Source organism: Chiloscyllium plagiosum, chromosome 19 (genome assembly GCF_004010195.1).
Source record: "Chiloscyllium plagiosum isolate BGI_BamShark_2017 chromosome 19, ASM401019v2, whole genome shotgun sequence".
Classification (NCBI taxonomy): Eukaryota; Metazoa; Chordata; class Chondrichthyes; order Orectolobiformes; family Hemiscylliidae; genus Chiloscyllium; species Chiloscyllium plagiosum.
Genome location: NC_057728.1, coordinates 37,235,246 through 37,261,756, shown reverse-complemented (window position 1 = coordinate 37,261,756; position 26,511 = coordinate 37,235,246). Strand labels below are relative to the sequence as shown.

The 26,511-nt window shown below is 38.4% G+C and overlaps 1 protein-coding gene across 3 annotated transcripts in view; it reads right to left on the bottom strand.

The window, feature by feature from the left end:
* The window catches only part of cftr (CF transmembrane conductance regulator), a 118,975-nt gene that overhangs the window by 43,109 nt on the left and 49,355 nt on the right, over nucleotides 1–26,511 (bottom strand). For all 3 annotated transcript variants that reach the window (XM_043709590.1, XM_043709591.1, XM_043709588.1), the window contains exons 11-15: nucleotides 24,840–25,031; nucleotides 12,121–12,215; nucleotides 8,234–8,320; nucleotides 4,359–5,106; nucleotides 2,450–2,578 (exon numbers count right to left, since the gene is read on the bottom strand). In XM_043709590.1, coding sequence (XP_043565525.1) covers nucleotides 2,450–2,578; nucleotides 4,359–5,106; nucleotides 8,234–8,320; nucleotides 12,121–12,215; nucleotides 24,840–25,031 — 1,251 coding nt within the window. The remainder of the gene's footprint in view (nucleotides 1–2,449; nucleotides 2,579–4,358; nucleotides 5,107–8,233; nucleotides 8,321–12,120; nucleotides 12,216–24,839; nucleotides 25,032–26,511) is intronic.

The window sequence follows — 26,511 nt, the reverse complement described above, 5'->3', positions numbered from 1 at the left end:
TGGCATGATGCTAGCACAAATTCATGTCATGTTATATTAGGAAAATAATTTAAGTTTTGGCTTGCAGACTACTTTTATTGATAATCAGGAATGTTTTTTCAATGCTGTCAGCAATTTATTAATTACACTTAACCGAGATGCAATATTTCACTGTTCTCTGAGACTGCAAGAGGTACATACAGAAAGGTTTACTTGTTAGCTCAACTAGCAAAAAGAAATTAAGTTTTCATTCCTAAATTGTGATAAACATGGGCATGATTATCAGTGTAATGGACACTTCCAGCCATTAAAAAATTTCTTTGATGAGATATTGGCGAAAAGGTAACATTTTGCTCGTTACCTTCTGTCAATATAGCTCCTCCAGAAATTTTGGCGCCCACAACTAAATTACTCCAAGATTTTCCTGCCAATAGGAGAATGGAAGATATTGTGGAACAATATAATATTCATAAAAGGCCAGTTTGTACTGTAGAACTTCGTTGTATTAAAAACGTTACATTTTGCTATGGGGCAGTAACAGGTTTAAGATACTTAATTTAGCCCAACAAGACTACTGCATCCAGCTTCTGATATTACACAAGTAAATTCCTGAGGAATGATTTTAACTTTATCCTCCCAGCCTGGTTAATGGGATAGATATCCATGTGTGGTCTCAGAGACTTCGTTCTACATGGGAATCTAAAACAACTCAAAAGTAGCCATGCTAAATTGTCATGTGTGTATATGTGACCGTTTGGTCAATTGTTCTAAAATCTCTTCATGTTGTTTGGTGTCAAATGCTGTTTACTTCCTGTGAAGTATCTTGGGACATCATACTTTGTTAACATTGCTAAACAAATGCCAATTGGTTTTGTTCTGACTCTACTGCCAGCATGCATGAGACACTTCCACTGAGAGCAGTTTATGAAGTCTCTTGTCCTTATATCATCCCCAAGTGATTTCCAATCAATGGATTACTTCCCAGTAGAGAAATTGTTGCATATGTATTAAAGTGCAGCAGATTGTTTATACACAGCAATACATAATGAATAACCAGGAATAATTTGATTTTGGTTGACAGGTTTCTTCAAATCCGGGGAATCCCAATTACCATTTGATAATACTTTTAAGAATAAATATGTTCCATGCACCAGCAAAATTAGCAGTAGAATCATACAGCAAGTGTGTAGGTTACTTTGCGAGATCCTTGAATTTTCAATTCCTGTAACCTAAAATTCACTTTACCTATATTTTTGTTTTTCTTTTAAGATACTACATGGGGAATAGGCAATAGATAAAGGTCAAATTAATTATGAAACAGGACAGAGATTTTTCAAAATTGCACAAACAGTTTTTTCCAGATTCGTTTGGCTGACACAAAGCTTTTGTACAGTAGAAGGAATATTTCAAGTTTAGCTGTAAAACTCTATGTGATCCTATATGCATGTCTGAGCTTTTCTTGTATGCTCTGCCTGTCTGGAATTGTGCCTGAGTTGTGATTCAGTGCTGTTTCCTCTCCTCCTCCTCCTGACCAATGAGGGGAAACAAGCAATTGCTATTTGGAACAGGAATATTCTGGCATTAAAACATAAAAGGGCCTTATTACTACATAGATTTAATAGAATTGCCCGGCAAATTAGTTATTCTTTTCGTGTGAAAAAATGTCAGGCTTCCTTTTTTGGGTGAATTATGGGTACTTCATCTTCCAGGGTAGATGCATTTAAGATAAAGCTAGTAAGTAAATGAGGGAAGAATGTACAGAAAGATACATTGATGGATTGAGATGAAGGTGGGAGGAGGTTTGTGTGGATCATAACCACTAACACAACCCTGGTGAATCGAACGGCTTGTTGCTTTGCTGTAAGTTTCTATTAATAAGCAATGTTCAATGTGCATTAAAACCATATTCCTATTAATGGCTCATGAACAAAATCTTAGAATGCAAATAAAATCCAGCCATATCCTTCAATATAGCTGCAAAGCAAGATGCAAACATTAGTGGGAAGAATTATTCAAAACATTTTGTGTGTAAGCATTAATACAATGGCTGGGTTATTTCTGAACTCGATAAGATGAGGCTTAATTGAATTTTATGCTGTTTTGAAACAAAATGAGTAGAACTTTTACTGAATCAACACACAGGGAGAACGTCAGTCTTGAGGAATCCACGCTTCAAGATTCTTTCCATGCTTTGAACTTCAACCTCCACTGTATGTTTCTGATATCACTGTTCCCTGCACAGAGGCCCAGCCTGATTAACAACTCTTCCTTCAGTTAAGCAGGGAGCAGATCTCTATCCAGCACATATGCATATCAATCTACACAATGGGTGTTGTCCTGGGAGGGACAGGGAGTGAGAATTAATCAAGGTTAGGGGTATTGATCAGGCAAGGGAGGTGGTCAGTCAGGAAGGGCTTTTGAAAAGATGGATAGTTCATTATTTGCAATGTATTTGTACTTATTATCTTACCTCTGCTAAAAATATAACAAGGCAAAGGATGAGGACAAAGACCAAGTTGCGATTAATTGTAACATATCTGAGGTAAGTGCTCCATGTGGTTGTAACATTACGAATTTCTTCTTCATCAACAAAACACTCCTAAAGCAAAGCAGAGAGATTCTCAAACAATAGATCAATGTACTTTAGGTAATAATAACTGAATTGTTCAGTTTCAGCAATTTCCATTGCAGAGTTCATTTTTTTGATGTCATGCTTCATCCACTTCTCATAAGTTATATACCACAAAGCTGTTTAATCATCGAAGCATCTTTGGGCTCAGCTGACACCACTTTTGAACGTTCCATAGCAAAATTCTGGTTAGATCAGTAGTGACCTTGCCAATTCTTAAAGTTTTGAAATGTTTTTGTTACACAACTAATTGGTGAATTAGAAGATCATTTAAAAAACAAATTGGAACTATTTCCCAACAATGTTTGGCATAGATATGTAATTGGTTAGCTAAGTGGAAATAATGGATAGGTAAGAAGGGGTCATTTTCTGATGGACATGGTATAATGAGTGATGTGCCACCTGGGCCTGTCCTGGGACCTCAACATTTCACCATTTATACAAATGATTTAAGTGAAGGTATCAAAGGTATGTTTGTTAAATTTTCTGAAGACACAAAGACAGGTAGAAAAGTAAGTTGTGATAAGACTATTAGGAAAGTGTGAAAGGTTACAGATAGGTTAGGTAAGTGGGTAAATATCTTGAGAATGGAGTAAAATGTGGGATAAATGAAAATGTTTCATTTCAACAGGAAAAATTTTAAAAAAGAATGTAATATAGATAGTGAATAATTACAGAGATCTAAGATAGAGAGATCTGTAGAGAGATCTGGGTGACCTAGTGGATGAACTGCAAAAAGTTAACATCCAGTCACTTAGAGTGTAGACTTTGCCAAATATCTTTGAATGGGAATTATTTCTACACATCTTCCTAATATGTCCACAATTCTTCAAGTCAGTACTGTACTATTGTAGGAGTATAGAAGTTATGTTAATGGATCAATATACCAATTAGTAATCCAGAGTCATGTATTATGGGTGGCACGGTCGCTCAGTGGTTAGCACTGCAACCTCACAGCACCAGGATCCCAGGTTTGATTCCAGCCTCTGGTGACTGTGTGGAGTTTGCACATTCTCCCTGTGTCTGCGTGGGTTTGCTCTGGTTTCCTCCCACCGTTCAAAAAAAAAATGTGCAGGTTGGGTGAATTGGCCATGCTAAATTGCCCATAGTGTTAGTCAGAGGGAAATGGGTCTGAGTGGGTTACTCTTCAGAGGGTTGGTGTGGACTGGTTGGGCTGAAAGGCCTGTTTCCACACTGTAGGGAATCTAATTTAAATCCCATGACAGGAGAATTTAAAATGAGCAAGCCACTGTATTTACTTTAATCAACTTGTTCGGACATGCTATGACACATCTCTGGAGTGTTTGGGGTTTGATGGGATAAGATTTGAAACAAGACCTTTTGCTATAGAGATAGGGACACTATCATTGTATCCTAACGTCCCTTAAAACTGCTTTCAGAGGGGCTTGAAATCACAACCTAAGCATTTCCCATGCTTCTAACTGTCTTATAAGTACCATGCACTAGCCACTCAGTTATGTTCAAGGAAGTGACACACCATCATTTTTCTAAGGGGATTAAGGGATGGGCAATAAATGCTCAATCCTATGAATTAATATAAAAAAAGAATTAACTCCTCATTCAGCTAATTTGTAGAGGTTGCTGACATTCTAAACAGGATTTGGGTTTACTTAAATTGTTTTCTATTTTCCAATATTACTGCCATTTTGGAAGGTTATTGATAGCCTCAATTTATTCTGCTTGACAGTTGTCAAATCATAACTTTCAGTGTTGGAATGCTTTAACATACCTTCAAATCCTCTTCATTTATTTCTTCACTAATTTCAAAACTTCCATCTTCAGACAAGCGCCTTGAGTAAATATCTATCTCAGAAGAAGCATAATTGGTTTGAGAAACCATGGACATTTTGCGTACAGTGTTGCGCCGTGTATGAATTTTGTTAGGAGATGTTGAAGAGTTAGTCATGAGTGCCAACACAGATTGTCGCCTATGAGCCTGAAATGGAACCTCACTTTTGAATATATTACTCCGAGGTTGTATGGGTTCTCCCAGTTCATTTTCTGGAATGAGGGAAAAATGCCTTTCATTTGGCTCACCTATGGCATCTTCTGTACTATTTGCCTGTGGGTGTGACATAGCTGTTTGTATGAGGGAAAATTTTTTGTTTGACGTTATTGGATTAATTATCAGTGATGATTTCCTTTTGTCACTGAATTCTGTTGGTGGCTGCTTGAATGATGGTTTCCGAGAGTCACTGAAGCTTCCTAAACCTGCCCCGTCACCTGAGGACACGGAGCACCGACGAAGGGTTTCGGTGAGAATTGAGTTTCTTCGTTCAGCACTAAATGTATCGAAACCCTCAGAACCCAGCAACAGGGAACTGAACTCAGGCTTCTCCCCCTGAAGCTCAGAAAAGGTTCCGTAGAAATAGCAGTGTCCTTCATGCAACAGCAGAATTTTATCGGCCTTCTTCAAATGTTCCAGCTTTGAAGTCACCAGGATCCGAATTTTGTTAACCATCAGTTTACATAAACAACTATTACAAAAAAAAAGCACAGGCATTATGATCTGCTCCATTTACATCATAGCAATTAAAATGGATCATGTACCTCTTGAGAGATAAATCAAAATGTATATAATTATGCATTATTCAATCTATATGTTGTAACTTGTGCTTTGTGCATGTGGACATAAAGTGACTGGATTGTGTAGTTTTTGATCAAGGGTGCAGTTTAAAAGTTGAAATATGTTTAATGGATGTCAGGTAGCCAAAAGTCTTACAATTGATGGTTTTATTCAAATTTTCTGCTCCATATGACCTTAAGCTATAGGAGCTGAATTAGACTCATCAAGTCTACTCCACCATAAGATCATGGCTGATATGTTTCTCAACTTCATTCTCCAGCTTTCTCCATGTAACCCTTGATCCTCTTACTAATTAAAAACCTATTTATTTCTGTCTTAAATAGACTCAATGACTTTGTCTCGACAGCCTTTTGCAGCAATGAGTTCCACAAAGTGACCACACTTTGGCTGAAGAAATTTCTCCTCATCTCAGTGCTAAATCCTTCATGCTGCCTATAATTTCTTGTCTTTTTCCTCAATTCTTAAACAATGGTGTTATATTAGCCATCTTCCAGTCTTTGGGACCCTTCCTGACTCCAGTGGCATCTGAAGGATCATCACCAATGCCCCCATAACCTCCTCAGTTATCTCCTTCAGAACTCTAGGGTGAGTCCATCTGGTTCGAGTGATTTATCACCTTCATACTTTTCATCTTCCCCAGCACTTTCTTTTTAATGATGGCCACTATAGTCAACTCCGCCCCCAACTCTCTGGAAGTTCTGGTATGCTGCTGGTGTCTTCCACCATCAAGACTGACAAAAAGCACTTATTCAGTTCCTCCACTATTTCTTTGTTTCCCATTACTACTTCTCCAGTTTCATTTTCCAGTTGTCCAGTATCCGCTCTTGTCCCTCTCTTTTATGTATCCAACAAGACTCTTGCTTTCTTCTTTTATATTACTAGATAGCTTATCCTCATATTTCATCTTCTCCCCACTTATTGCTTTTTTAGTTATCCTCTGTAGGTTTTTAAAAGCTTTCCAATCCTCTGGCTTTCCACTAATCTTCACCACATTGTATGCTTTTTCTTTTGCTCTTAAGGACTATTTTCTAATATGCTATCCCTGATTTCCCTTATCAGCCATGACTGCCTCATTATCCCGTTAGTATGTTTCTTCTTCCTTGAGATGAATTTCTGGTGTGCCTCCTGAATTGCCTCCAGAAACTCCTGCTATTGCTATTCACTGCTAGGCATCCTCTTCCATCAACTCTGGCCAACTCCTTTCTCACATCTTTTGGAGATACCTTTATTCAACTGTAATATCGCTACATCTGATTCAAACTTTTCCCTCTCAAACTGCAGGGTTAACTCTATCATGTTATGGTCCACTGTCCCCACAGGATTCTTTCATCCTAGTGGGCTGTACCACAAGCTGCTCCAAAAAAAACCCTCAACATACATCCCTCAAGTTCCTTTACTTGGAATCCGCTACCAACCTAATTTTCCCAGTCCACCTATATATTGATGTCTCCCATGATTACTGTAATAGTGCCTTTCTTTCATGCTTTTTCTATCCACTGATTTACTTTCTGCTCCACATCCTGACTACTAAAAATAACTCCCATCAGGACCTTTCCCTTTTGCAGCTCATCAACTCTACCCACACAAATTCTATGCCTTCCAACTCTATATCACCTTGTGCTATCAATTTAATTTGATTTCTTCCTAACAAGGCAACTCCACCACCTCTGCCCATCTGCCTATCCTTTCAATAGGATGCATATCTTTGGATGTTTAGTTCCCAGCCTGGATTGCCTTCCAGCCAGTCTCTGTGCCACACAGCACATCATTCTCACCAATTTCAGTCTGCTCATGGAATGATTATATATAATTTATATAATATTAACTGTCATATAGATATGTAAAAATGCAATTTTTTGGTGTAGGCTTGGGTGTAACAACATTTTGAAGATGTATTAAGTCTTTAGTTAAGTAAACCTTATCAAGCCATGGTACTTTGGCTAATGGAACTAGAACTCTATCTGAGACAATCCCCAACTATTGCAAACTAAGAATCTTTGAATACTGCAAATCAGAAACAAAAAAACATAAGTTGCTGGAAAAGCTCAGCAAGTCTGGCAGCATCTGAGAGCAGAACTCAAAGATAAAATTTCATGTCTGGTGACCCTTCTCCAAAATGGAAGAGTCTAAGGAAGGGTCACCAGAGCTGAAATGTTAACTTTGATTTCTCTTCACAGATGTTACCAGACCTGCTGAACCTTTCCAGCAACTTCGATTTTTGTTTCCCAACTTTGCAATCTCATTACTAAAGTACACCACTCACTTTGTGGGCGGCACGGTGGCACAGTGGTTAGCACTGCTGCCTCACAGCGCCAGAGACCCGGGTTCAATTCCCGCCTCAGGCGACTGACTGTGTGGAGTTTGCAAGTTCTCCCCGTGTCTGCGTGGTTTCCTCCGGGTGCTCCGGTTTCCTCCCACAGTCCAAAGATGTGCAGGTCAGGTGAATTGGCCATGCTAAATTGCCCGTAGTGTTAGGTAAATGGAGGGGTATGGGTGGGTTGCACTTCGGCGGGTTGGTGTGGACTTGTTGAGCCGAAGGGCCTGTTTCCACACCGTAATGTAATGTAATCTAATCTTTCAGGAGATTTTGAGTGGCCAATTTAAATGATTTGGAAAATTCCAAGGAACTAATTTTGGCAAGAAATTTATTGTTTTCAAGCAAATGCATTATGAACAGATTTGAATAAATTAAATAAAGTATTTGCTTTAAAGTAACAATAATAAGCTGTTGATGCAGCAGAGTTGTATTAGTATGTGCCATTCACAAACAAAGTTGCAATTTACTGCTTTTATTGGAATGCTTGAGACCATGAACTGGCCATATATTTTCACCGCAATTTTGAAATGTGGGCTATCATTAAAGGAATTCATATTTCATTAATACTGCTGCATTTCATTTACTGAGCAGCTGTCTGAATTATAATTCAATTTATTGTTATTGTGTGTATATTAAACAATTGGGAACACTAAATATATTTATAGAGAACTTTGTATCCTGAATAGTTTTGGTGAGATACCTTTCAAATATGTTCTTCTCTGTAGTTACATCAAGGTGACTGAAAGGTGAATCCAGTAGATACAGATCAGCATCTTTATACAGCGCTCTGCAGGCAGAAAGAAATAGTAACAGATAGATTGGTGATGAGAAAAGAAAGCCTGAAAAATCCAGCAGTATAGTGACTGTTATGATTTGTAAAGGTTTGAAGACACCTGAGCCATCTACTGAGCAAGTCAAATAGTAAAGGCTCCCTTCACTTGCAGGATGGTATCTGTTTTCTTAAGGATTACAATTTCATCTATAGGCACTGGAAAGAACATCTTCAATAATTCCTGAGCTGAGAATCCACCAAGGCAGTTGATACAGTCCAGGCTATTGCCCAGCACCCTGTGGTACAATTTGTGGGTGACACTCTCAATGGGAGAACTACAACAATCAATTCAACTGATGGAAAAAAGAAGTCTGCTCTCCTGATAATACTCCAACTGAGGGCATCAAATCTAGTAGGCCTATGCTCACATCAAGAGACTAACTCCAAATCCATCCCCAGACTTCAAAAATGCGACAATGGTAACCACTTCCAAGAAAGGAATCATGAGGTAAAAAGTATCAAATATTTTCCTGTTGTACATTAATAAGGAAAGTCCTGATCCATGTTCTCCTGAATTATCTACTTCCTTTGGCTGAGGAAATCCTGCCAAAGACACATTTGGTTTTCGACTTTCAAGGATATTCTTTGATATGATCTTTGTTTGTAGGCAAATCCATGCTAACAAAACACTAGAAAATGTTCGTTATATTTATTGATCAAACCAAAGAATTTGGTTCAATCATGAGGCTTCATAAAATGTTCTCCAGAGAGTTCAGCAACCAACAAATTGCATCATAATCCTGCAATTGCTTCACGATGGTGTGACTGCAATTGTCTTCACCACTACCTCCTGTTTTCTCAACTCTAAAGTGGCTAGTTTTCCAACAGAGGACAATAAAATGTTGCACAAATACTCCGAAGCTCTCCTTGAAACATGGCCCCCAATGATATTAATGACTGAGAGGAACTTTCTATGACTCATTTAAAATGGTGGCAAGATGTCTGTCAAGCTGCCCTGTGTTTTAACTCAAAACACTTTAGCAATGAAGTAGAGTGGTGGGAAAAGGGTTGAAAAGGAAGCACGTTCTGCACTCCAGATCCCACTACCTTTTATGATGATTCACATACCCAAAGCTCTGCAAGTTGAGAGATTGGTGTGTTCAGTCACATGAGGACCTGTGGTAGAAATTCACAACCCTGAATGGACTTTGTCCTCAAATCAAGGGACAGTTGTTGACAGCTTGGCTTGAATATGAGAAGAATTGTTTTGACCATAAATACTGTCAAACAAACAGTTCACTGGTAAATTAGTAACAAGTTGGTTGTATTTTAGAAACTAATTCTATGAACTCATTAATTTTAATTACAATTTTGTCATTTAAAATGAAGCAAAGCAATGGCTGCATGTTTTTAAAAGCTTGAAGCACATTTGTTCAGATAAAATTTACTTAACTTCATGATCCCAAATAGAAAATCTTGATAACATGAATTTTGCTAATAAAGTATTCTTTAACGAGAAATGCTGCACTATCCAAGTAATGCAGCTATTAACTTGACACAGTAAAGATTGGAGTCAAGATTCTGTATTTAACCTTATTCAATAATTTCCAAGACCAGCTACAGTAACAGTTGATCAAGAGGTACTTCCTGTGTTCTACCAAATAAGAACACATCAAGGTTAACATTTTAACATTGCGTGTGCAACAGTCACAGTTTCAGAAATTGACAGTTTCAGAAAAAGGAGCTCATCTGTGATTCATTAAGTTCTCATATCAAAGAAACAGACTTTATATGTTTTCAGTAATGCCTCAGTATCTTTCAAATATATACAAACAGAAAAATTAGAAGCAGTATAGGGCATGTAGCAAATCAGGTGGTGTCCTTTGTACAATTTATTGCCCAATAAAAGTGAATGAGCAGTAACTTACATCAGCAATGAATAAATTGGTTTATGATTTTTCATCTTTGAAGAAATGATTGTAAAATACTCAGAGCATGAAAGACAAGTATAACCAATTGGATAGATCTCTTCTGTAATGTACAATGTATTTTAATTTTTAAGCTAGAGTTTAATTAAAATATTGAACATATTTAAAGCTTTGTTAGCAGTTCACATGAAGCTTAGTCTGTTTGACTCGTGCATTTGGACCGGAAACAAAAACTGTATGATAACACATGTGTTATTGATATCTGTGATGCTAACTAAGAAACCTACTAGCAGTACTGTTTATAAAACACAATGTGTTGTGAGATTGGGGCACTACCTGAATAAAATTAACTTTCTGACCTGCATGTCAGGATCTATTCAAATGAAGTCATATGCTGCTCTTTTATTTGCTCCAAGGGTCACAGTGCCAAATTGTCAAAAATTATAGCAACATATTTTTATTAATAATTTAAGTTAGTTTGTGGTACACATTCCTTGTTTCTGAAATCTAAAATGAGCTTGCAGAATATAGGTACTGAGTAGAGTTTAGCTCATAAACTTCTGTATTATGTAGCTAAACACCAACTAAAAATGTCATTCAGTTACATGTATTAATTTTAGCAATGTCCCAATTACTCAGACTTGACTTTAAATTGTGCAGAGGCATATATTGTTACATGGTTCTTGTGGGCTTGGATCGGCGCAACATCGAGGGCCCAAGGGCCTGTACTGCGCTGTATTCTTCTATGTTCTATGTTCTATATTCAGTTACATGTATTAATTTTAGCAATGTCCCAATTACTGAGACTTGACTTTAAATTGTGCAGAGGCATATATTGTTACATGGTTCTTGAAGATGCAGCAATGGCATAAATTATTGACTTCAGTAATGTCAGTCTTACTCTTAGTCAGAAGTCACACGATACCAGTTCATAGTTCAAAAGTTTATTTGAAATCACAAGCTTTCAGAGCACTGCTCCTTTGTCAGGAGATTTCACTTGCCAGACTATATCCTGGTGTTGTGTGACTTCTGACTTTATCCATCCCAGTCCAACAGCCTTACTCTGAAATCAGTTTCATTTGGACTGTGTGAATTCGCTTCCCGTGTCTCTATATTAGCTGAGATAAATAATACAAAAAGCTGTTATCTAAGTATGAAGGTGAAGTCTCACTAGCTATAGTGAGTAACATTGTAATATCTAAAAGTAACTCTTAATTGAACAGAAACAGCTTTACAATTGTACATACCTTAACACTATTCAAAAAGCAAATTTGATCCATGAGAGGACAATTTTTGTTGTTCATTTTTATGGCATTAATCTCTATTTGATATTTTTTAAAATCACAAAATACTTTTTTGAGTTAAGGAATGCCATAGTACAAATGCAAAGGCTCCAATGAGCTTGACTTAAGTTGAGAGCGGTAAGTTAATGGACATGTCATCTTAGGTTGCTCACACACACCTGGTAATAATAATTTATCAGTGATAAGTCCAATTCTCAAATGTTAAAAGTGGAAACTATTAAGATTAAAATCAAACATAAATTATTCTGATCACTTCCTTGAAGCATATGATGGAAAACAAATCCTGGAAGCTTCTCCCAGAAACCATCCTGTAGTAACCCATAGTGGTATAACAAGATGCTTTTATGTTTTGTAACATTCTGACTAAATCAATCACAGTGGAAAGTTTATCTCCCAAAGAGAGAATTTTGATTCAAGGACGGGCGACTGCTATATCCTACTTCTTGATAACAATGAATCATCTATGGAGGGTAATGCCAGTTACCAGAAACAATGAGTTTCTCAGTGGAAAGAACTTTTCAATCAAATACATCACTTCCCTTTGTTAATATGAATTGCTATAATGTTAATTTGTAACACAAACCTTGCCAAGGAGATTCTTGCCCGTTGACCTCCACTGAGAGTAATCCCTCCATCTCCTAGAACAGTCTTATCTTTGTTAGGAAACACCATGATATCCTAAGGGAACGGAGTGAAAAACCAATTTACCAGCAAATCTCATTTTGCAGTGATAAGAGTAGTTACCTTTATTGACATGCTCTGAGCAACTGGATTTGCGTTGTTGCTCCTTTTAGCTAACTTCAATGTTAATAATAGTGATCTCATCCAGCACTATGTTGAATGCCTCAGAATAATATTCAAGGTAGGCTATTTGGCCAAAATGGGATGTTGGTACATCTTAAGTGCAATATAATAGCATGTGGATTTATGCTCAGGTTTTCTACATTAACACTGTCAGCTATAAATCACACAAGACCAGGTTATAGTCCAACAGGTTTATTTGGAAGCATGAGTTTTCAGTCAATTGACAATCATCTGATGAAGGAGCAGTGATCCAAAAGCTCATGCTTCCAAATAAACCAGTTGGACTATAACCTGGTGCTGTGTGATTTTTAACTTTGTACCCTCCAGTCCAACACCTGTGTCTCCAAATCATGGCTGCGAGCTATGTCATTGGAGGGAAATATTCAGCAGGAAGATGGGAAAGTTGAAGAAAATTTCACTGGGTCAATTTCATCAGCCTTCTTACCAGTTGACTTGAGGTCCGATCTCATGTCCAGAATAGAGGAAATGATGTGGGAAAGGAAATAAATGTTTTCATCAATGAGTGTTGAAAATTTCGAATTGAACTGCCTGGCAGGATTTGCAGAAGTAATTTCAATAGTACCATTCACAAAGAATTAGATAGTTTTTGGATAAGAAAAAAATTGCATGGATATCAGGAATGAGTTGATTAGTGAGACTAACTGACTTGCTCTTCAAGAGTTTGCACAGATGGTGTAGTTCGTTGCTGTATGAATCTAATGATTATATTTCCATAAAAAATTGAAAATGGCATTTACATAAGAAACATAAAATGTAAATCAGTTACATTCAGATTACTATTCAATAATATTGGCAATAATTTGCTTTTGCAGAGGACATTATAATATTTTCTATTAGTTAGACTTGTCCTTACTCAATAAGGTTTGGATGGGTTTTCACATGCTTACATTACTCAGAGTGCAAACTGATAAAGCTGTAATATGAGAAATCATACATTTGAAACCTGAGTGAATTAAGCAAGCAATCAGATTGAAGATTATGAAATTAATAGTGCAAGACTCATGGAGGAAATGTAAATTAAAATGGGTGAATTCAATTTCAAATCAAATATAGACAGAGAAATAAAAAGAGTGAAGCAATATTGTATTCAGAGAAAAAGAGAACAGATCAGAAAGAGAAAGTAAGAAATTTTTATTTAAATTGAAATCTTTAACAATCATTCATTCCTGAGACTCCATGGGCTGTAATTTACAGGGTAGGAGAGGGGGGTAAAACAACACTGCTTACCACTTCATCAGAAATAATCAGTCCCAAATGGGTTGACATTTAAGAATTCTGCATAGAATCATAGAAACATACTACACAGAAGAGATCCTTTGGCCCATCAAGTCTGCTCCAGCCTATCTACACAAATCCCACTTTCCAGCACTCCAGTCATAGCCTTGAGTGTTAAGATATCTCACATACACATCCACATATTTTTCAAAGATTGTGAGCTTTCCAGCCTCTTCTCCCCACCCAGGCAGTGCTTTCCAAATTCCCACTAGCCTCGAGATTGAAAATGTTTTCCTCAAATCCCCTCTAAGCCTTAAAATATTGTTCCCTCATTAATGACCCTTCAAATAAGGGAGACGGCTGCTTTCTATCTACTCTGTCAATGCCTCTCATAATGTTAAACAGCTCTATCAGAGTGCCCTTCAGCTTTCTCTGCTCCAAAGGAAGCAACCTGAGCCTGTCCAAACTTTCTTAATAACTAAATTCACCATCTCAAGCAACATCCTGGTGAATTTCCTCTGCACCCTTCCAGTGCAATCACATCCTTCCAGTAGTGTAGTGATCAAAACTGCACACAGTATAGCAGCTGAGTGCTTGTAATCCATGCCATGATTGATAAAAGCAAGTGTCCCCTCTTAACTTCTCTATTTTCCTGTCTGCAAACTAATACCTCAAGGTCCCTTTGTTCTGCATATTCATTGAGTACTGACATGTCTTGCTACATCTTCCAATGAGCATCAGGCCACACTTCTATGGGTTAAATTCCATCTGCCACTGATCTGCCCATCTGCCCAACCTGTTTATATCTTCCTGTAACTTAAGAGTTTCTTTCTTATGATTAACCACCTGGCCAATTTTCATATCATCTGCTAACTTACTGATTAAACCCACCCAAAGCATGCAGCACCATCCCCTCTCCCTCACCCACCCCAACCCCACATAGATGATCCACAAAAATAGCTGACCAGAAGCTGTCTAAACAGGCTGGGGATTCTATCTCAGTGAACAGGAAGTTACACTATCACAAGTTTTCAGCCTATAGAAGTCTCTGTATCTCCAAAACTCAGTAGTGGGCACAGCCTGAAAGCATTTCCAGGAAGTAGGAAGATGCCAGCTAAAGACAAGCAAGTCCAGGGCTTTACGGATCAGGAAGGAACAGGGAGCCTCAGAAGAAAGGAAGAAAGGTAGGTAGGGGGCTACATTTTGGAGGGCTAGAGATAAAAAGCAAAAGGGGGTAGTTACATCTCAGGGGATCCCCACAATATAGACTGGGCATCCCTCAATTGATGTACTCCTCTCTTTCTTACATTTTAAAAAATCTCTTCCTGAAACAGCCTTCACACTCTGGCCTAACTGCCACTACTTGGCATTTTAGATATTTTCTAATCAATCTGTTCAGAGGGGTTATTTACTCATCTCTGGAGCAGGTAGGACTTGAACCAGGCCTCTTGGCTCAGAGGTACCACTGCACCACAAGAGACCCGCCCCTCCAATGTTTTATAATAGAGCAGATGTATTGAGAACACCTACTTGCGTCAACAAGCCCAAAAGTGAGCAGCATAGCAAGTGAGTTAGCTTCTCCCATGTATCGTGTGGAACAGGTTAGGGATAGGCAGGAGGTTAGATGATGGACGTCTAACTCATTTTACGTGTCCACCTTGGCAAGGACGTGTCCGGTTGGTGGCGGTGGGGGGGGGAGGGTTTGCATAACACCGACATACCAACAGTTCTCAATGCTACTCATCATTGGTCAAAATGGTCACATTGATAGATGATAGATAAATGATAGATAGAGTAGATGATAGATAAGTGATAGATAGATAGATAGATAGATAGATAGATAGATAGATAGATAGATAGATAGATAGATAGAGTTTTATCAAGATCTGAGGAATGTGGGCTTATGGAGGTGACAGAATTGGATGAGCAGTCTGATGAGGTATATCTTGGTATTGGGAGCATCTCACTGCATCTCTTTTGCTGAGCAGCTTGAGGAATTTCTCATGAGGTAGAAACAAATTGTGAAGTAAAGAGATTGCAGCTCGCTAAACCCTTATTGACACCACAACTCCCCTCACTAATCTTCAGCTTCCTGTCTGATTAAGCACCACAAACAGACTAGACATTGAGAATTGCCATCATGGAAGTCAGAGCGAGCAGCTGGCGATCTCAGCTTTTCACTGCTTGTGAAGAACCTTCATGTTGGACACATGGCATTACGTTTCAGGGCATGCACCATGGGACCAGTCACAGACACCCTAAATCCACAGACATTGGCATCTTATGTACACCAATTTCTAAGAACCCTCATGGCACCTCTCTGATCCACTTTCAGGACACTTCTACACTTCAGTGGTGCACCTCGGGCTGCACTGTTAACTATCAATGTAATGATGCAGCAAGGCACTGTGTGCTCAGGGACACAAACCCCTATTCCTGGACTGGACCAGACTCCATCTCCAGCCTGTTTGCTTGCTGCCATAGCGCCCATTTACTCTGAGCCTACCTTGGTGGTCTCAGCATCCCCGCCTTACATTGCCTTGCTTTGTTATTTGCATTTTGCCAATATCTGTTCAGGGATCTGAACACTTTCAGCCATCTGGTCATGACAGTCAGAATCAGGGCCCTCTTCTCAGAAGAGTTGAAGAGCCAAATGTCAGGCAACTCCCCCATCCCTGTTTTGGCTCTTTCTGTCCAATCTTGGGCAGTTTTTCTCCTGGAATTGGACAGACGCATGTATTAATGGCCATGAAATGGGAAGTATCCTGAGTGAGTGAGTAGGCAGCACTGAGGGCGTTCAGGGTTAATGGTGTCAGAGGTTCAGATGGGTGACAGCAAAATATTGCAGCAAATAATGACAGTGGTAGAGCATGAACCTTGGTGGGAGGTGAGTAGCGAGAGAGAATGGGTATGTGGTATCAGAAAGTAGATTGTGGCATTACCATGATGAAGCAGAGAAGGATATTGACTTTCTTCCTATATTGCTGTGCATTCCTCCTGACAGTTGAGACTGCACTGACCCAGTGGCAACCATGTACCAGTCTGGCATGGTCTGGTATTGAGGCCTCCACTGCTGGTCCTGGAGGTGGAGAACATCATGTCTCTGCAGCAGCCCATTCCAGTTGGACCTCTAGGTTCCTGACTGTAAGGTGGGGCCCCATTTTCCTTGTCAGGAATCATGCAAGATGACATCAAATGAACACTGCTTATCCGGGTGCACAGCTTGTTTTAAAATTGTGCGGGTACAAGGAATGCCAGTCTTTTGGCAGATATCTGGTGACCATCAAGTTGTTCAGGAAACGACACATGATTAAGTGAGACCGGAATAGGACATGAGGATTGCCATAAGGGCTGGGTAGATAGTCAATGATGTACATTTGGTAAGATAAGTAATTTCACCAGGCCTTTCAGCGAGAATCCCACCAAACACCTTGATGCAACTTGCACTTAATCAAAAAAGGTAACATTCAACCCATAGATTTTAAATGCAAAACTTTCTGTAGTGAGTTTAATTTAGTATGCAATCTACAAATAGGAAATACATACAATTTGATTTGATTTATTGTTGTCACATGTGTCCAATAGTACAGTGAAAAGTTTTGTTTTGTTTGCAGTACTGGCAGATCATAATATACAAGGATATATGGATCATAGGGTGTTTAAACAGAGTGAGTTATACAAAGTTATGGCTGCACAGGAGGTGCACAAAAGCAAGATCAACATTAGATTTGAAATTTGGGAGGTCCATTCATCAGTCTAATAACAGCAGGTTAGAAGCTGTTCTTGAACCTGTCATGTACATGTGTTTAAGATTCTGTATTTTCTGCTTGATGGAAGAGGTTGGAAGAGAGTATAATGGGTGGAAGGGGTCTTTGATGATGTTGGCTGCCTTTCTGCAGCAATGAGAAGTGTTGATGGAGTCCATGGATGGGAGGTTCGCTTGCATCATGGTCTGAGCTGTGTTCATAGCTTACTGTAGTTTCTTACGGTCCTGGGCAGAGCAGTACGAGGCTATGATGCACCCTGATAGAATACTTTCTATGGTGCATCTGTGAAAGTTGGTGAGAGTCCTTATGGACATGCTAAATTCCCTAAGTTTCCTGAAGGAGCAACGGCATTGTTGTGCCTTCTTGACGGTTGCATCTTGTGAGAGGACCAGGACAGATTGTTGGTGATCATCATTCCTAGGAACGATCCTTTCCACCTGAGCTCCATTTATGTAGAAATGGGTGTGTCCTCCTCATTTCTTCCTGAAGTCAATGATCAGTTCTTTAGATTTCCTGACATTGAGGGAGAGATTGTTATCTTTGCACCACAGCACCAAGTATTCTATCTCCATCCTGTGTTCTGACTTGTCATTGTTTGATAGTCAGCCTACAATGGTGGTGTCATCAAGCAAATGAATTGGGAACAGGCATAGGGCCACTGAGACCCTGAAGCCTGCTCCACTATTCAATGAGATCATAGATGTTTGTAACCTCAATTGCGGCTTCCCAGCTACCTACATAACCCTTCACTCCTTTGTTTAATAAAAATCTATCTATTTCTGCTTAAGAAAAATACATAAGCTTCATGCCATTCAATAAATTTCAAGGTTGAAGCAGACAGCAAAATGGTGTTTTATGCAGCTAATGGATGACTGGTGCAACTCAGACAATCTTTGGTTAACTGCAGTATGTCCACATCCATTCCAGAAGACACTGCAAACCCTTGCACATGAACAACAGTGAGTGTTATTAACCTCACCATTTCTTGACACAAAATTCTAGCCCTATATCTTATATGGTGTGACAGTATTTCATACATATATTTTATATGGACATTTTGTGTGGGTGGGGAGCATGCCTTTAATTTAGGAACTGTGAACATTTAACCTTTACAACAAGAAACAATGAATGAAATTTATATGAAAACATGAAGCTGAAAGCTGGTATATCAGATAAATTGAAATTTAATAGAAGTCTTTGAGGTTAAGCATGATGGTGACCATATCAAGCAATGATAATAAATGGATCCATTGTCAAAAAAGGTTGCCTTCCATGTCCTTTTGCACAATAATGCTTTTCTTTATTGGCTAGCCTGCCTGTTAAGATTTAACAAATTGCCTTCCAAATTGTTTTATTGATGTTTAACTTGTTTTGATTTATTTGCACTTTAGATCACTTTTTGAAATTGCGCTTTATATTCAATGTCAAATACTTATTCATTCAATTCATGATTCCTATTACTTGCTCAAATGATAGCCAACAGTACACAATCCTTTATTTTTAAAAATGGTTATACATTGCCATTACGTTTTAGTGATGAACTTGTTTTAACAACGAGGTAATTACTGTGTTTTTATTTTGATGATAAAGTTTAGCGCTAAAGATGACATGGTGTGAAAACATGAAGGCCTTACTTAAACATCAGGCTTATTGCTCAATAACCCAACTATTTCCACGATGGTTAGAATTTTCTGAGTGCCTCATTGTACTTCATTGTCAATAATTAAACCATCAGCCATAAAATTATATTGTGTATTGGCGCTGTTTTAAAACATGCATTGCTTAAGAATACAAGGAAAGCACAAATGATCAACTTAAATGATTCATTTGATAATGAAATAAATCATGAATTCCAAACAGAACAATGATAATATTACATTCCCCAAGGCTAGGCTGGAGGTGATTTAAACTTGAATGACTAGAGAGATTGTTGTGTAAACACGGATGTAGAGAAATTTCAGACTCTCACTTTGATGTAGGTCATGTGTATCAGGGTAATGGTGTCTGAAGTGTCACCCAAGGTTTTTTTTTATTATGTGCCAGTATGCTTAACTCTGCCCAGCAGAAAGTGGGCTCAATTCAAGTCTCATAAAGCAACTATTCATTTTATCCAAAGTCCCAAGGATTTTAATAGGTTTAAATCTAAATCATATCAGAACTATGGCTATATTGTATTACATAGTAGAAAAAAGAAAAGCAAAATTAAAAAAAAAGCCAAGGCCCACAGTGTAGGACATCACCAAGTTTGTAAAGAGTACGAACAAAGATTGGGGAAAATGGAAACTTGTATTTTGATATTGGCAGCCTTTAGTTTTAAAAGCCCAAAGAGTGTAGGAACAATGCAAACTCCAAATCATTCCAAAGTTTTGGGATCCTGATAAGAATGGTTTACAGGAGGAGTATTTGTAAAGAGTCCTGAATTCAGCACAGTGACTTAGATTTAGATTTATTTAATATTGTCACTTTTACCTCGATACAGTGAAAAGTGTATACTGACACTTTGTTCCGGCACCATCTTGGATTACAGAATGAATTACTGAATAAATTGTACATATGGTAAAATACTGAATAAATTAATGTTAAGTTGATATTACAAAAACTATGACAGCTTCAATTATTAATTTACCCCCTCTGTAGCCTTCCCCCTCTCTGCTCCATCAGTTGCTGTTATCTGATGAAGGAGCAGTGCTCCAAAAGCTAGGGCTTTCAAATAAACCTGTTGGACTATAACCTGGTGTTGTGCGATATTTAACTTTGTCCATCCCAGTCCAACACCTGCTTGTCCACATCATATCTGCCGCAGGAGGACATCAAGAGGAGGTCCCAAAAAAAAACCCCAAAAAATGAGCTCCTCAACTGTAAAGGTATTGATGAAGCTGTGTGAATGAGGCCAAACCCACATGAACCCATGAGCAGCCAAGCCCTGTGCTCAGGAGCCGAATGCTACAATCCCCATCACTGGCATCTTGAATTCGGGTTACAGAGGAAGATATATCTTGGACGACAGTGAGCATTCATAGTAGCATGACTGAGGTTTTTAAGAGTGTCATTATCACAGTGCATTTGATAAGAGTATAAGCAATGTACACACTAAAATGAAGCTAAGGAGGATCAGCTAACAAACTGCAAATTGGTTAGCTGCTATTTCAGTCAACAATGTAAAGAAGAAGCTCCAAGCATCTTTAATAAAGCAGCAGAATCAAATATTTGATAATTTGGTCTTCATGGTCAGTTAAAAGTTGAGAGAGGAAATATTTAAAATAGGAAACACAAGCTTCAAAGGAACAGCTTTAATATTGAAAGAGACATAAATAAGACCCATGTATGTGAAACAAGGAACAATGATAGATAAATAATGGCTAATGAAGCCACTGCCTATTACGTGAAGAGACTCTTGTTTAGACTTGTGGGACACACAAGTACAATTTTCTTTGAATGCTAAGAACAAAAGTTTTGATTGACCCAAATATAGCTCTGCAACACCTTGCAGTTTGGAGACTGAATGTGAAGACAATTACAAGACGGTACAATCACAAGAAGCTTGAATTAATACAAAATGAAAATTATCCACCTGCCAGCAGCGGCCAAGATGATAGTGAGAAAGCATAACATCCAAGAATTGGTGAAAGTTTACGATGGTTGTTTGTTTAGAAGTGCCCAGTACCGATCTTGGCAGAGGTGATTGACCAAGAGGTGCAAGATCAAGGCAGAGCTAAAATGGGCAACATTGTATATATTGTAGAGAGAAATCAGAATTCATGTTTTGGGTCCGGTGACTCTTCATCAAATCCCTTCAGTGTTCTGGGGAAGGGTCACTCAAGCCAAAATGTTAATTGTGATTTGTCTCCACAGATGCTGCCAGACCTGCGGAGCTTTTCCAGCAATTTCTGTATTTGTTTCTGATTTTGAGCATTGGTATCTCTTTCAGTCTTTATTACATATATTGTTGTGTGTTTGCTCACTCAGAACTGCTGTTGGGCCTGGACAATAAGGCCATCAAGGTTTCAGGCAATGAGCTGTGGAAGGGGTCATAGCAGGCTGCCTATCTGCCTATCTTCTGATGGTATGTCTGGGCTTGGGTGTGCAGAGAAAAGGTGTATATTTCAGGTCTTTAGAGACCCATAGTTCAGAAGTGATATTTTAATTTAATATTGACAAGTTTCCTTTACAGTTCTCTAAGTTTTCTTAATTTTTAAGTTTGTTTTAGTGCCCACCAGGGTGGTCTGCTTTGTTTAATGTTTATTATAAAGAGTAGACAGCCTGGACTCCTGACCTCAGGATGCTCAGCAGCTTAAGTGAGGTGACAAGGACTGAATTCATGAGCTAAATGCCTTTACAACACTGCTTGTGGGTCAGGAAGAACAGGAGCATATCCTCCAGCTCCAACAAGCTCCTCAGATCAACTGTTATCAGTTTGCTCCTCAATGCTCAGCACCATCAGATCCACCTCCATGAATTCCACTTTTCAGGGAGTAACCATTGAACTCTGCGGCCATCATAAAACCACCCCCTGCAAACAAGCTGTCCCAGACGAGAATAGGACCTATTCTCCACAATTGTGACCTATCAGTCTACCACTGAAACTACCACAGAAGCCACAGAACCTCAGTGTACCCCACCCGATATAATCTGAGCATCCTCCACCACTCTAACTGCCATCATGATCGAGAACACCATTGTGATCTCTCTCACTCCTCCAATTTGCTTTGGTCTTTTGAGAGATCCTTTTCTGAGAGATCTCCAGCCTTTTGTTCAAGTAATCTTTAAGCATCCACCATGGTGGATTTATCAGGAAATTTTCAGGATTTTTCAGGGAATTGAAAATCCAAGAAATTTGCTTTGTGAAAAAAAATCTGATAAACTATTTTCATTGAACTCAGGAACGCTGCAATAAATAAAAGTGAAATCTCCATAATGTGCTTTCTGGTAGTAATAAACCAGAGTTACAATTTCCTCTGGCTTCCAAAAACTCATTCCTACAGCTTCACCATTGGTTGCCTGACACATCCATCTTTGAGACTCACAACCTTTGCAAAAATGAGAAACAGACTGTCTTTTCATTATCCAGTTGGATGCTCCTTAGTTGTCAATATTGGTATGACTAATGAACAAAAGTTAACAAGGAAAATAGAAAAAAAGCCCATATTGTAAATGCCTCTATGCACTTGTAGCAGCTCCAAAAAGATTAATCTTTAATTGCAGGCAAGCTCAAGACAATCCTGGAGGATTGATAACCATGTGACATAATTCAGTCTATCCTCCCTCTGTTAACAAAGAAATCTATCTTGAATTCAATGGAGGGTGGGGTGTACAGCAGATGGATGATTGAATCATGCTCGCTTTGCCCAAAACAGGTTACATCAGTTCTTTTAAGAATAAAATGAAGCACAAAACAAATGTGATTCTTTTGTTGTCCCTAACATCAGTTCTTCTTCATTCAATATTTTACATTCCTTCACTCTATTGGATGAAGTTCCATGTTCCCTGCAGAGTAATTGACCCCAAACTATGTATCAGTTAGAAGTGATTCTATTATTATGATTGTCAAGGTAGTTATTTATCTATTTAACATTAGATTTCACATCCAGTGCAGAACAGAAGATAAGGGTGGGAAATTAGTGTTTTTTTATTGCAAATGAAATGTGTATAAGTGGGAAGTAGATATTTTGTTTGGCTTTAGGCAATCATGTGACTTGATATTAATCCTTTCTGTGACATATGGGAGAGGATTGTGTTCGAGGGCGATCAAAGATGCATATGGAGAATATGTTTTTCTTTCCTTTTTTTTGGGAGAGTGGTAATGCTGTCAAAAATATCATTTATCAACTCTGCGCATTTGCCTTATGCTGTGGTAATCTTTGCTAAACATATTCCAGAAATCAAGTTGCACAGAGAATTCAAATGATTTTCAGCATGTAATGATAAAGAATACCGTCCTGAGAAGAAAGTTGGCCTCTTTTTGATTTCTTGGTTTTCCTTCATGAATCAGCACGCTTGTCCTTAACACCTTCCCAAGCTGCTGCATCTCCTCCTTCATTAAGATTCAAACCTGGTTACCTCTCTTTGTCAAATACTTCTCTTTTCCCTCATTAGTTCTTTTACCAGCTGAAGTCTGTCTAGACCTGGAAATGCTGTCATATATGAGGAGATCCAGGACAGGAAAATAAAAGTGATTGTCTTTCCTTTTTTACTGCTATCTTTCTATGTTTCATTGACAGTAATTGAATGGGTACTTATTGTGAATGCCAACACCAACTGCAGCAATGAGTGAACAGTGTCGTGGCTTGTTAATGTGATCAGGTGTCAAGGTGGCTGGAGAAGGACTGCCGGTGAATTGGCAGAAGAGGCACAGTGTAAGAGCAGGAGTCAAGGAGACTGACTCTGCAGATAGTGCTGGGAAGGGCAAGATTCAATACATCAGCGTCAATATCTCCATCACTCTCAGCCTCCATGACCACCACACACCCATGCCACAGCCTGGCGAAGTCAGTGGCACAGATTGTGTGTGTGTGTGTGTGTGTGTGTGTGTGTGTGTGTGATGGATTATCATTCTGTAATTGGAGTGTCCAACAAAATAAGCAGCCCTGATCCAGTATACTGAATGATCCCCTTACGTGCAGGATCATTTCAAGCTACAATCATAGTTCCTGTTGATGTCTCTCCTTTCTTCTTCCTAAGCTTTAGGTATACTATCCAATAAATGGAGACTTCTACTGAACTCATAACTCGTGGGCTTTGATTACTTAACCTTTACTTCCTCTGCAATTTTCAGAGTTGTAGAATAAAGGCGGCATGTCACCTAATCACTAATTCCAAATTCATTCCATCTTTGTCTGACTTCTTTTTGATCTTGGTAGTATTATGATAAATGCACATTAGTAAAACCAAAAAAATCTACATCAACACTGGCATTTTACATAATGGAAATCCCATTGCAGACTTGCAAGTTGACTATATAAAATAAAACTGAATGCTCAAGGGGTTCCTAACAATAAAATCAGTGATCAACAAACAGTTGAAGCTGAGTTTTCATTGCTAACTAAAAATGTTATCATACTAGAAGCTACAAAAAAAAGGCACTGAACTTACGTATTGAACTGACATCACAGAGATTAATATATACCTAGAGTTTACAACATGACAGGAGCCAATGAAAGCATTCAGGAAATGCCATAATTCACAGGAGTCAAGGTTGAGCAGTTGATAATTATCAACTGAACTAGTCAATCAGAAAAGTTTTGCATTCTTCTCTGAAATGTGTTAGAATTAAATGTGTGGGTTTTATTCTGCTTTTGGTCAATTTAAATATGAGGACTTGTTATCAGTCATTGTGTTGATGCTTTGAAATATACATAGAAAGTATGTTGTCACATTTTAGTGTATTTACATTTTAAGTAAAACATTAATGCCACTATATGTTATAAATTAAATGTTATGAAAAGTCAGTATATAAAAAAAACATTGTTTGAAAACACATTCTGGTGGACAAGCTTACCTCCTCAAGCTGACATGCATTCATAACACTGGTATATCTGTACTCATCATACGAAAGTCCAAATATGATGTTTTCCTTAATTGTTCCAGGCATGATCCAGGGCACTTGAGGTGAGAAGGAGATTCTGCCACTGTGTTTAATTTTACCCTCTGATGGCTCCAATTCCCCCATTATCATCATCAGAAGTGAGCTCTAAATAAGACATAATAGAAATAGGAAATGTTAATGTTATTGCTTGCATTAAAGTACATTATTATCCAATTTAAGCTGCTATTTAAACAAGTACCTTAATTCCAAAGAGACATAATAAGCCCAATAGAGGGCTTTCTCCCCTCTACCTTAAGAAAATCAGAACAAACATGATATTTTTGTAATACCAATATAATAGAAAATCATGATGTATTGGGATGACAGTAGCTGCAAAGTTCATCACAGTTCAGTTAATGACTCCTGGATTCACTGGAAAATTGGGCCGAAATTGCCCTGTTGGGACTAGACCTTTAAACTAGAGTGCTGGAATACCCAGAAACTGCCAAAGAAGGCCTCCACGCTGGGACATGACCGCCACATCAGGCCAATATATCAATACGGCAAACAGCCCTTGCTTAGTGCAAAGCACATGTAGACCATTTCTAGTTTCAGTGGAGCATGACGAAAATGCGAATTTTTGAGATACATTTTGTTACAACCAGGTGAGGATGGCTAAATTGATTCTCCATTCTTCACTCTCCCCAGTCAACAGCAACAAAGATTTTAAATTATATTTTAGCACACAACTACCATACATCAAATTTCAGTTTGGATTAAAACCAAAGGAGGTAATTACAAAGTTATCTTAAGTAAAATAAAGGAATTTCATTACTTATTAACTCTGAGAAAAATAATAAATAGTTATCAAACACAGATATAAAGCTTAAAAGGCAAGTTAAAACAAAAGAGATCAAGAGTAGATAATTTTTTAAAAATTACAACGTTGGCAGAAGGCAAAAGTGCTTAGAATGTTAAGTTTTAATCTGAGTCCATACTTGTTTAATTGCTATCTTGTAACCTCAGCAGTGTCAAAATGTGTAGATATCCTATAATACTCTCATTGAATAGATGTTTCTCCAATTTGTTTTACCCTTAGATGCTTTTTTTTTAAATATTAAGAGAGACATAACTTTGTGGTGGCACGGTGGCTCAGTGATTAACACTGTTGCCTCACAGCCCCAGGGACCCGAGTTTGATTGCTACCTCGGGCGACTATCTGTGTGGAGTTTGCACATTCTCCCCGTGTCTGCATGGGTTTCCTCCAAGTGCTCTGGTTTCCTCCCACAGTCCAAAGATGTGCAGGTCAGGTGAATTGGTCATGATAAATTGCCCATATGCTAGTTGCATTAGTCAGAGGGAAATGGGTACGGGTGGGTTACTGTTCGGACAGTCGGTGTGGACTTGTTGGGCTGAAGGGCCTGTTTCCACACTATAGGGATTCTAAGCTAATCTAAATGGGGAGATAGAGAGCAAGCTTTCCAATTGTGCAGTTTTAAAACCATTCTCTCTATCTGTGAACCAAAAGTTGTTGGTGAAGTACACCTCACTTAATTGTATGTTCCCATGTTTGGCTTCATGATTTCTTCAGTCTGGCTAATCTGCAGGAGACATTCATCCCAATTTGTGAAACTTCCAGAAATAT